We start from the raw sequence: 12,986 nt of genomic DNA, 5'->3' as shown, positions 1-12,986 counted from the left end.
CCTGCAGAATCATCCACTGACATATTCGCTCACTGATACACAATGATAACAAAAGCCTTTCCCTTCAAGCAAGGGTTAGAATGGCAAAGGTTTGCGAGGTGGAACCCTGAAAATGTAGGGAGGGGTGAAGGGGTGGACACCTGAAAATGGGGGTGAGGGGGGCCGAAGGATGGAGGGGAATGTGAGTCTGTAAGCAGTGGAGGGGTGGAAGCCTGATAAAAGGGGGAGTAGGAGGAGGGTGAAGGCCTCAAAGGTGAGATGGGGGGGGGGGGGCAGGGGGAGAACTTTGATAGGAAAGAGGCAGAACACAATGAGGCCGTGCACCATGCACCACATGTACCACATGCACCACATGCACCATGCACCATGCACCACATGCACCACATGCACAATGCACCACATGCACCATGCACCACATGCACCAATGCAAAAACAGGGTTGCAGGTGCACATGTGTGGAGCCAGTCACTGAAGAGGAAAGACGAGGAGACGAATCGCTAAGTGGAAGGATGAAGGTTGCTAATCACTGGACTGGAAGGATGAAGGTGGCTAATCACTGGGCTGGAAGGATGAACGTGGCTAATCACTGGGCTGGAAGGATGAACGTGGCTAATCACTGGGCTGGAAGGATGAACATGGCTAATCACTGGGCTGGAAGGATGAACGTGGCAAATCACTGGGCTGGAAGGATGAACATGGCTAATCACTGGGCTGGAAGGATGAAGGTGGCTAATCACTGGGCTGGAAGGATGAAGGTGGCTAATCACTGGGCTGGAAGTTTGAAGGTGGCTAATCACTGGGCTGGAAGGATGAAGGTAGTTAATCACTGGACTGGAAGGATGAAGGTGGCTAATCACTGGGCTGGAAGGATGAAGGTGGCTAGTCATTCGGCTGGAAGGATAAAGGTGGCTAATCACTGGGCTGGAAGGATAAACGTGGTTTATCACTGGGCTGGAAGGATGAAGGTGGTTAATCACTTGGCTGGAAGGATGAAGGTGGCTAATCACTGGGCTGGAAGGATGAACGTGGTTAATCACTGGGCTGGAAGGATGAACATGGTTAATCACTGGGCTGGAAGGATGAAGGTGGTTAATCACTTGGCTGGAAGGATGAAGGTGGCTAATCACTGGGCTGGAAGGATGAACGTGGTTAATCACTGGGCTGGAAGGATGAACGTGGTTAATCACTGGGCTGGAAGGATGGAGGTGGCTAATCACTGGGCTGGAAGGATGAACGTGGTTAATCACTGGGCGGAAGGATGAAGGTGGCTAATCACTGGGCTGGAAGGATGAACGTGGTTAATCACTGGGCTTGAAGGATGAAGGTAGCTAATCACTGGGCTGGAAGGATGAACATGGCTAATAGCTGGGCTGGAAGGATGAACATGGCTAATCACTGGGCTGGAAGGGTGAAGGTGGCTAATCACTGGGCTGGAAGGATGAAGGTGGCTAATCACTGGGCTGGAAGGATGAAGGTGGCTAATCACTGGGCTGGAAGGATGAAGGTGGCTAATCACTGGGCTGGAAGGATGAACGTGGCTAATCACTGGGCTGGAAGGATGAACGTGGCTAATCACTGGGCTGGAAGGATGAACGTGGCTAATCACTGGGCTGGAAGGATGAACGTGGCTAATCACTGGGCTTGAAGGGTGAAGGTGGCCAATCACTGGGCTGGAAGGATGAACGTGGCTAATCACTGGGCTGGAAGGATGAAGGTGGCTAATCACTGGGCTGGAAGGATGAACGTGGCTAATCACTGGGCTGGAAGGATGAAGGTGGCTAATCACTGGGCTGGAAGGATGAAGGTGGTTAATCACTGGGCTGGAGGAATGAAGGTGGCTAATCACTGGGCTGGAAGGATGAACGTGGCTAATCACTGGGCTGGAAGGGTGAAGGTGGCTAATCACGGGGCTGGAAGGATGAACATGGCTAATCACTGGGTTGGAAGGGTGAAGGTGGCTAATCACTGGGCTGGAAGGATGAAGGTGGCTAATTACTGGGCTGGAAGGGTGAAGGTGGATAATCACTAGGATGGAAGGATGAAGGTGGCTAATCACTGGGCTGGAAGGATGAACGTGGCTTCTCACTTGGCTGGAAGGATGAAGGTGGCTAATCACTGGGCTGGAAGGATGAACGTGGCTAATCACTGGGCTGGAAGGATGAACGTGGCTAATCACTGGGCTGGAAGGATGACCGTGGCTAATCACTGGGCTGGAAGGATGAACGTGGCTAATCACTGGGCTGGAAGGATGAAGGTGGCTAATCACTGGGCTGGAAGGATGAAGGTGGCTAATCACTGGGCTGGAAGGATGAACGTGGCTAATCACTGGGCTGGAAGGATGAACGTGGTTACTCACTGGGCTGGAAGGATGAAGGTGGCTAAGCACTGGGCTGGAAGGATGAAGGTGGCTAATCACTCGGCTGGAAGGATGTAGGTGGCTAATCACTCCGCTGGAAGGATGAAGGTGGCTAATCACTGGGCTGGAAGGATGAAGGTGGCTAATCACTGGGCTGGAAGGATGAAGGTGGCTAATCACTCGGCTGGAAGGATGTAGGTGGCCAATCACTGGGCTGGAAGGATGAAGGTGGCTAATCACTGGGCTGGAAGGATGAAGGTGGCTATTCACTGGGCTGGAAGGATTAAGGTGGCTAATCACTCGGCTGGAAGGATGTAGGTGGCCAATCACTCGGCTGGAAGGATGTAGGTGGCTAATCACTGTGCTGGAAGGATGAAGGTGGCTAATCACTGGGCTGGAAGGATGAAGGTGCCTAATCACTGGGCTGGAAGGATGAAGGTGGCTAATCACTGGGCTGGAAGGATGAAGGTGGCTAATCACTCAGCTGGAAGGATGTAGGTGGCTAATCACTGGGCTGGAAGGATGAAGGTGGCTAATCACTGGGCTGGAAGGATGAAGGTGGCTAATCACTGGGCTGGAAGGATGAAGGTGGCTAATCACTGGGCTGGAAGGATGAAGGTGGCTAATCACTTGGCTGGAAGGATGTAGGTGGCTAATCACTGGGCTGGAAGGATGAAGGTGGCTAATCACTCGGCTGGAAGGATGAAGGTGGCTAATCACTGCACTGGAAGGATGAAGGTGGCTAATCACTGGGCTGGAAGGATGAAGGTGGCTAATCACTGGGCTGGAAGGAAGAAGGTCGCTAATCACTCGGCTGGAAGGACGAAGGTGGCTAATCACTGGGCTGGAAGGATGATGGTGGCTAATCACTCGGCTGGAAGGATGTAGGTGGCTAATCACTGTGCTGGAAGGATGAAGGTGGCTAATCACTCGGCTGGAAAGATGAAGGTGCCTAATTACTGCGCTGGAAGGGTGAAGGTGGCTAATCACGGGGCTGGAAGGATGAAGGTGGCTAATCACTGGGCTGGAAGGATGAAGGTGGCTAATCACTGGGCTGGAAGGATGAAGGTGGCTAATCACTTGGCTGGTAGGATGAAGGTGGCTAATCACTGGTGGGTTGGAAGGAAGAGGATGGATGACTTGATCACTAAGCTGGAAGGAATAGAAGTAGAATGGAAGACTAGAATGACAGGAGATGGGGGGTGGGGGGGGGGGGAGGGGGAGGGTTAACAGACATAAAATATGGCAAAGCGGAAATAGTGGGACAATAACAAACGGGTGGACAAGAAAAGATTATTTCCAAAACCTCTTCCTTCATGCTTCATGGCAATCATTTTTCACGTACTGTATAACATCTTTATAACGTGAACCTTTTCTGCACATTTGACTGTTTTGTTTGTACATGCAAGGGGGTCTCATTTTATTTGTTTTTTAAAAATAGCATTTTAAAAATTTCTTACAAAAATTAACGTTCTTATTATTTTTTTCTATTGGTGTCAAACGTGCCAATTTCATACACATTCTCCCACAATTCATTGCACATCATTGTCATGCACTGCTATCTGTGCCATGGATGGAGGTTTCATCGCAAGCTGCGCTCCATCTGTCCGTCCATCTGTCCATCCATCTGTCAGCTGCCCAATTTCCTCTAATTTATTGTTGACTTCTTGCATATCTTTGTGTTCTCCCCTCTCTCCCACCCTCATGACTCTCACCCTGATACTCTATCTCCTCTGCACTATATCCTCTCTCCACTCTACCTTCGGTTTGACTCGGCCAGGGTCGAGTTAGGGCTAGGAGTTAAGGGAAGGAGCTAAGGTTAGGACTTAGGGATCTTTGTTCCTTTCAAATTTCTTTCTATTTTTTCATATTTCTCTTTATTCATTCGAGTTCTTGCTTCTTCTTCATTTCTCTATTTCTTCATCTATCTGTCTTCGGAGAAGTGAATTCTTGCAGAATTTTGTTTTTCTGGAATGCTCACTTGGCTGCGCTTGGATGGGTTTCAAGGTAGAGGAGTAGCGGCTGAAACCCGAATCCTATCCAGGTTCGTCCTGATGACTCCATCTTTGCGTTTTACTTTTTAGCCGCGTCGCAGACGCTGCTCATAGAGTGCACTCTGCTGTTGTTGTTGTTCTTCTTCTTCCTGTTCTTGTTCTTGCAGAGAGAACAAAACCTCAAAGCTCCACCCATTCTGGGAACCATAGCTCCACCCATTCTGGGAATCATTGCTCCACCCATTGTGGGAGAGGCTTCATATAAACAAATATCCACCATTTTATTAACTCGCATAGCTTTGAGGCCTGTTTTGTAGGCCCGTGGTGTCTTCCTCAATCACACAGTTTTTTTCAAATCAAATTCGATATATCATTTCATTTTTCACAGTCGCTAACATAGTTTTAGACTCGGTTGAAAAAAAACGGGAAGAAAATCCGAATGAAAGTTGCCCTTTATAGACCGAAATGAATTCTCAAAGGCCTGTAACTTCAAGTCCATTGAGATATATATTTTTTAAATCGCGGCATGGTCAGTCATACACCGCCCGAAATAACAGACGGGAAAATGCCGAGATATATATGTTTTGTTTAAATCGCGGCATGGTCAGTCATACACCGCCCGAAATAACAGACGGGAAAATGCCGAGATATATTAAAAATTCGTCCATTTGATGACAATCGTCACGATGAAATATTTAATTTATACGTCGTCACAATAATGTGGAGAGAGGAGCATAGCTTCGTTCACGTGTCGCCAAACACGGGAAATTGCCGAGATATATTTTTTTTAAATCGCGGCATGGTCAGTCATACACCGCCTGAAATAACAGACGGGAAAATGCCGAGATATATTAAAAATTCGTCGCCACACACGGGAAATTGCCGAGATATATTTTCACTTTGCACAAAAATAACATCAAGTAATCGAATCAATAGGAATGTCCTGTGCCTATAACATCGACGTTATAGGCACAGCTGCATCTAGGCATTGTGTAACATCGACGCGGCTTTTGTTTTAATTAAAACTTTTTGTACTTGTTTTTTTTTGGTTCCTTCTGATGACTCCAATGCAGTATTTGGTTTTCTGTTTCATTCTCACCACTCTATCCCCTCTCCGCTCTCCCTCTTCTCCACTCGCTCACCTCCCACTCTCCCCCTTCTTTCCACTCTCCTCTCACCCTCTCTTTCCACATCAGCATTTAAATATTTTTCAATCATTTAATTCAGTTCAACATTACACAGGCTCGGGTAGCTAGTTTACATTTTTCAGAGTGTTCTTTTACATCTTGCATTCTCTTTAATTACTTCCAAAACAACCGAAGGAGGCCGGAGGTTGTTTTCTCCTCTGTCTGTCTGGATGTTTGCTTGTCTGTGAACAGGATGTCTTAAAAAGTTGTGGACCACAGTAGTTATATGCATATATGTGTGTATATATATGTCCACACATACAGATACATATACTCATATATATTCCCATGCAAGGAACTTTAACACAGAGGGAGGCCATTCGGCCCATCAAAGGCTGCGCTGTTATTGCCAACCTATGGTTGTTTATCCGTGCTCTATCCTTTCTAAATACTGAGAATCAATCAAGGAAGAGGCACATCCCATTTTTAAAGTCTCTGATTTGATTTGGCCAGGGTTGGGTTCAAGCCGTCGACCTCCCGGACTCCGAGCGGACGCTCTAACCACTACACCACCGAGTCCAGTTATGAAAGGGTTCGATGCACATCTCGCACACCACCGGCTCGTGGGTGTGCTTCTAGTCGCTGTGAATAAATCTCAGCGTTTCCATCGCAGTGTCCTGAATCCATTCATAACCCACCTCGACGGGCTTTGGTACACACTTTATTTGGATAAATATCACCTGTCGCTTATCCTAATGAAATTATCATGATCATCACAAATGCCTTTTTGATTTGAAGTTTCCACACAAGAGGCAAAGCTGTCATAATTCATTGCTTAGGCAATTATTCCAAGAGGAAAATCATGACCGTGTGTAAAGCATTTGTCATGCGTGTTGATGATGTGGCGCTCTGTAAATGTAATAGGCCTACTTTGTGCAGTGGCGCATACAAAATCGATTGTAATGTAATATATGTGACAGCAATGCAATTATACAGCAATATACTGTATTCATATTTGAGCCGTTTCTTTTATATAATTATTTTAATTCAATCTATGATGGACAACAATATATTGTGATGTTAAGATTCGGGTTGGCCCTTCATCATGTATGAGCGGCCATTTTGTATGAGGAGCTTCCAACAGTACAAATAAAATAAGTACAGATACATTCAAAGTACCCCCATGCCAAACAAATAAATAACATCCTCCAACGCACGGCATTGCGGGGTACCTTCGGCACCTGGTGATACTGCCGTGCAGCACATAGACACGGTATTGGGAGGGATAGGTGTACGATAAATTGATTGATTAATTGCGGAATTATAATCAATAAATAATGATCATAAAATAATTTCTTAATCAATTGGCTAATAGCATACCTCAACCACCTGTGTTTCATCCGAAGCTGTAACTTTTTGAAAATTAATTAAATAAGTCATTATTTGTAAAAAAAAAATTAATTGATTAATCAATAAATAATTAATCGATTAATTGATTAATCAATAAATCAAAAATAGCCTTTGAAGCCAAATCAATTGGTCATTGTTGTGTCCAAATATCAGTTTCCTAGCTCAAAAGGTGCCTGAGATATTGCCCAGAGGAGAAAGAAAATAAATAAGTGCTTAATTAATCGATAATAATTAAATAATTAATTACTTAATTGATTAATTATTAATCAAAAAAAATAAAAAATAACCTTTGAAGCCAAATCACTTGGTCATTGTTGTGTCCAAATATCAGCTTTCTAACTCAAAAGGTGCCTTAGATATTGCCCAGAGGAGAAAGAAAATAAATAAGTGCTTAATTAATCGATAATAATTAAGTAATCAATTAATTGATTGATTAATTAATACAAAATAAATAAATTATTAATCCATTGGCTCATAGAATACCTAAAACACCACTATTTCATCTGAATCTGTAACTTTAAAAAAGAAAATAATTAAGTCATTAATCGAATAATTAAATAATTAATCGATTAATTGATTAATCAATAAATCAAAAATAACCTTTGAAGCCAAATCACTTGGTCATTGTCGTGTCCAAATATCAGCTTCCGAACTCAAAAGGTGCCTGAGATAATGCCCAGAAGAGAAAGGAAATAAATAAGTACTTAATTAATCGCTAATTTGATTGATTAAATTGATTAATCAAAAAACAAAAAATACTGTTTTCGCCAAAGCACGTGCGCACCATGATGCCCAAATTTTAGCTTCCTTGCTCAAAGGATGGCTGAGATATCGCCCAGACAAACAAACAAGAAAGAAAGAAACAGGAGTGAAATCCGAGTAGGTACTCCCTTTCAGCGCACGTCATCGCCGGGCCTCCTCCGGTGCCCGGCGATGACGTCATGCAGCGCCTGGATATGGCATAGGAAAGGAGCGGTGTACAATGATTAACTTAGTCAAGTTGCAATAACCCAATGAAAACCGAGTGCATAAATACATGATAATTAATGAATACTCGTGCTCCGTGGTGGTGAGTCATTTGACAAAGCAATCTTCTTCTTCTTCATTTGTGTGCAGGGCATTGCTGTGGGTGGTATCATTTGCTTCTTGCTTGGTTGTGACGCTGATGCACTGCCCCCTGTAGGTTAGAGCAGGAATTTGTAATTTGTCCATGGTGCCCGTGAGATGTCTTGCAGGTAGTCTCTTGCCCTTTCTCCAACAGCTGTCTCATCCTGATAGAACATTGTCCCTGTGGAAGTTTTTAAATCCTTTGAAAGGAATTTCTGGACAGTCCCCGGAGTGGTAGCCCTGGCCACACCGATTGCCTGCCATATCGGTGTCCATCTCTCCTGTTCTGCCTCATTGTCACCTTCCTCAAGATGCCTCACAGCATAACATCACTATGTGCCAGCCTCATGGGATGAAGGGCCATCTATATATTACTCATGTAAAAAGGAATGGGTGGCCAGGTGGTTGAGGAGGGTACCTTGTCTTGTAGCAGGGAGAATAAGAGGAAGGGGTAGGGATTAAGTAAGTAGAAAGGAAAGGGTAGATGAGGGAAAGGAAGTTGGGAGGAATTGAAGGATGATGTGGAAGGCTTACTCGAGGAAGGGGTGGGAATTGGGAAGGGTCCAAAACTTCATCCCAATTTCAATCTGCAGGATACATCATGATCCTTAATCCAGCCTTTAGGATGACATCATAGACCATTAGCCAGCCTACAGGATGGTATTGTCTTCAGAAGCCTCATGTTTGAGTTAAGTAACAGGATGTAACTTCCTAGTTAGCACCAGGTTGTTCCAGAATGACTTTAGAATCTTCGGAGAAGCCTTAAGGAATCATGGAATCGTAGCACTGCCTCCTAAAGGAAAATCCATGACTGTAATAAATTCTTTACTTAATCGACTTGTTTTATTGAATGGATGTGCATGGACATCCCAATGATGATGTCCACCATGTTCTCCTCCTCCCGGATAACCATGCAGGCTGATCAACGAGGTGCAGGAAATCCAGGACACGGTGCATCACCTGGAGTGCGAGCTCAAACGTGCCGAAGAGACTCGAGCCCAACTGCTCCGCACCAAGACGAGCCTTGAACGTGACTTGTTGGTCAAGGGCAATTCGCTGTTCATCGACCGGGAACGCTGCATGGGCCTTCGCCGGAGCTACCCAATGAGCCACCAGGCCCTTGGAGGACACCCTTAGCGCAACACACCACTGATAGCAACCGGAATCCCTGCACCACATCTCACATCACCTGGCAATGGATACTTATATGAACCTAAGTTATTTAAATAATAATTTCTTAAAACCTTGTTATAACCTACATCCTGACACCTTTCCTACCTCATACTACAATGGGAGGCTTTAATAAATAATAGTATTCATTCTGTAGTGCAGTGCAGCACTGATGTGAAATAAATAATACCATGGTTTGAATGACTCCATGGTGCAACGATTTGATTTGAGGTGAAGAGCTGTGGAGTAAAATGAATTTTCCAGGGTACCATGAGCTATCTTGGGAAGGATTGCAGAGCAGGTTGACAGCCAGCTCACTGTGAGCTGCTCCGATTAGCTGGTGATGTGCAACGAGCCGCAAGGACGCTCCCATATAAAACCATGACCATGACTATTCATCACAACTCGAGATCAATACGCGTGACCGCAATGTCTGCTTCCAGGCCGCAGCCCTGCCTCGTCCGTCAGGTGCCCATCTCCGAAAGGAAATTCCTTACGATTTCTCTTTCTGCATTTGCACGGAGAGAACACACGAGGAATGGTTCCAGGACATGGTGGTGGTTGGCTGGAGGAGTGTTATAATGGGTGCGTGGGAGATGGGGATGAGTGTTCTGAAATGTGCGAGGTGTGTGGAATGAGTGAGAAACATGGTGCAAGAATTTAAATAGAAATGGGAGTGGAGGGGTAGAGACGGTGGGGGATAAACACCTGTTCGAAATATTTTCGAGCAAAAGTTGGTGTGAAAATGCCGAAATGCAATGTTATAAAATTGTAACAACCCTGAAAAAACATTCATTCTTAACACTGCAGACCAACCAACCCACCTTCCACCTCACCCTCATCTCTTCCCCTAATCCCGCATCCCCTCCAAGCCACTGACAAGATGCCAATGACTTGATTAAGCTGTGCGTAATAACATTTGCTCTGAGTTACATCCTCTCATGTCAATTTACCCTGGACACACGATGGGGCCTGGTCTGTAACAAATCATATTTTCTCGGTGACATCAACGTCTGTGCTGAGATATATGACATCGAATAATTTCGGTTTCCTTTAGTCCAAATGAAGCATTAACACCGAAAGGGGATTATTTTTATTTTTTTTACATTGTCGTGACATACATGGTTCATGAGTCTCCCACACGTGAATGCGTACATGCTTCATGTGACTCCCACAGGTGAGCACTGGCATGATTTATGTGGCTCCCTCATGTGAATGCGTGCATGGTTCATCCGACTCTCAAATGTAAACGAAATATTAATAACTTCATGATAGTAAACGAAATAAATATTAATAACATGGTTCATGTAACTCCCACAAGCAAATGCGTGCATGGTTCATGCGACACACACATGAACGCATACATTGTTCATGTGACTCCCACATGTGAACGCGATTCATGCGGTTCCTACACGTGAAGGCATACATGGTTCATGCGACTCCCACGCGTGAACGTGTATATGATTAATTTGACTCCCACACGCAAATGCGTGCATGGTTCATGCGACACACACATGAACGCATACATTGTTCATGTCACTCACACATGAATGCGGTTCATGCGGTTCCTACACGTGAAGGCATACATGGTTCATGCGACTCCCACACGTGAACGTGTATATGATTAATTTGACTCCCACACGTGAATGTGTACATGGTTCATGCGACTCACACACATTAATGTGTACACGGTTCATGCGACTCACACACATGAATGCGTACATGTTTCATGCGACTCCCACACGTGAACACGGACGTGGTTCATGCGACTCCCACACGTGAACACGTACGTGGTTCATGCGACTCCCACATGTTAACGTGTACATAGTTCATGTGACTCCCCCACGTGAGCGTGTACATGGTTCATGCGACTCCCACATGTGAACGCGTATATGCATGTTTTCCCCTACGTCATCACAGCTTGCCGCGCTGAGCTTTCTTTCGAACGTCATCACGTGTAATATTCCCTCTTTTTGCTGCCGGAGCAGTTTCTTGGTAAGGTAAGGGTTACACTGGGTGGTTTGTCATTGCCTTCCCAACATTCAGTCGGAGCAGGAATCTGTAGGCCTACTTTTAACTTTGTTCAGGGTGCCGGCGACAACTCTCCTTCTCTTCGCGTAAAACACCGAGGGGTCTTTAACAACCACCGACATGAACCAGTGTTATAGTCCTTGAGCCAACCGGCCATATTTTGAAGTGAATGCTCCGGCGGGGGGAGTAATTCTCATTATGATTTTCCATTAGACCAATGTCTCAAGTGTCAGAAAAGGTGTGATGGACATCTGAGAACGGTAGCTTAGTGCCCGGATGGACGCCATCTTTGAAACCACCCAGCTCGAAAATGCCCATTTGGTGGGGTACATTGTTGCACGTGTATCTGGACTTCTATACTAGCTATCGATGTGCGGTTGACGACTAAATATACGTCCGATGTGTACCGTCTAAATAAAAAATAATATGAAGCATTTTGTTTTAGATTAATTATTATAAAAATCAATTATCGAAAAAAAATCATATATTTTTCAATATTTTATTATTAGACTTGTACTTTTTTTAGTGAAACAACACTGGTATGATTTTCCAAATTATGCATTGTGCTACACCGTTTATCTGTCTATAAAAATAACTCAAAAACTAAAACATATCATCCACCACGAGTGTACACAAAAAATATATGAAAAGGCATGCACTTTCCACAAACCGAAACTATGTCAGTTGGAATTTCCCGCCGATAATTATCAACCCACAGAACCCAGTGCCGAAAGTGACGTCAGTCTATTCTATATCTATATTCTATATTCTATATCTCAGTCTGAGATTTGTTGCGGTGACCTGATTAATTTCTGAGGGGAGGGGGGGGGGGGGGGTGGGTGGCTTAAGAACTAAAAGTGAACATGTTAGATGGCGCCACATACAACTCTATTATAGAGTTGTATTGTGGCGCCATCTAACATGTTCACTGACTTGGATGAGTATGTCTATGTAAGCTGGCGAGCTTTTCGGATATCGGAGTAATCTAACGTCAGTCTTTTTGTTCTTTCAGCTGAGATGGCCGGTGTCGAGGCGAAACGGGCGAAGATTGAACCTGAGTCCGGAACGTGCATCCTGTGCAGCAAGAAGTCGCCACTCTCTGAACTAAGCAAGGCAGCGGGCAACAGTTCTTGGAAGACATTGTGTGACGCAGCCGCAGTTAGAAACTTTTATCCAATTCTAAAGCTAGTCCAAGAAGGCGCAGCTGAACTTCCTAATATTCCAATATTATACCATAGGGCTTGTAGATCAGACTTCACTCACAAAAACCACCTAGCTACTTTGACCAATGCAGCTAGAAGTTCTTCAGCTGATACTGGCGATGCGGTGCGACGGCGATCATCACGGGAAGAGACAGGATCAACTTCAACGGTCTACGATGATAAATGCATTTTTTGCCAGCGTGCTTCAAAATTCATAAAAGGCAGTCGTACCCGTGAAACAGTTGTCTTGGCTGTTGAACTTCGAGCAGATAAGACAATAAGAGATGCTGCGACAGGTCGCAATGATGAGAGAGTTTTGGCATTGACTACACGAGATATGGTTGCAGCTGAGGCTCACTACCACTTCTCCTGCTATAGAAACTACACACGGCCCCAAAAACCTCAAGTAGAAACTGACATTGAAGATAATATCGAGAAAAAAGAAATGATACGATGTATATTCAATTTCATTCGCACTGACTTGTTCTTGAACCCGAGGATTGTTCCAATAGTTGATGTTGCAACAGATATCCTGTCTTCAGATACATTTTCAGTTGATGTTCGTGACTCCATCAAGAAGAATCTGCAGC

At 44.8% G+C, this 12,986-nt stretch overlaps 1 protein-coding gene across 1 annotated transcript in view; it reads left to right on the top strand.

Annotated features, from left to right (window-relative positions):
* The window catches only part of LOC137424238 (tektin-3-like), a 43,449-nt gene extending 34,081 nt beyond the window's left edge, over nucleotides 1-9,368 (top strand). The window contains exon 7 of the mRNA XM_068111699.2: nucleotides 8,911-9,368. Coding sequence (XP_067967800.2) covers nucleotides 8,911-9,130 — 220 coding nt within the window. The 3' untranslated portion in view covers nucleotides 9,131-9,368. The remainder of the gene's footprint in view (nucleotides 1-8,910) is intronic.
* Nucleotides 9,369-12,986: the final 3,618 nt, after the last annotated feature.

This window comes from Myxine glutinosa, chromosome 3 (genome assembly GCF_964187855.1).
Source record: "Myxine glutinosa chromosome 3, kmMyxGlut1.1, whole genome shotgun sequence".
NCBI classification, from domain to species: domain Eukaryota; kingdom Metazoa; phylum Chordata; class Myxini; order Myxiniformes; family Myxinidae; genus Myxine; species Myxine glutinosa.
Note: the sequence above shows the minus strand (reverse complement) of the source record. Positions and strands in the feature narration are given on the sequence as shown.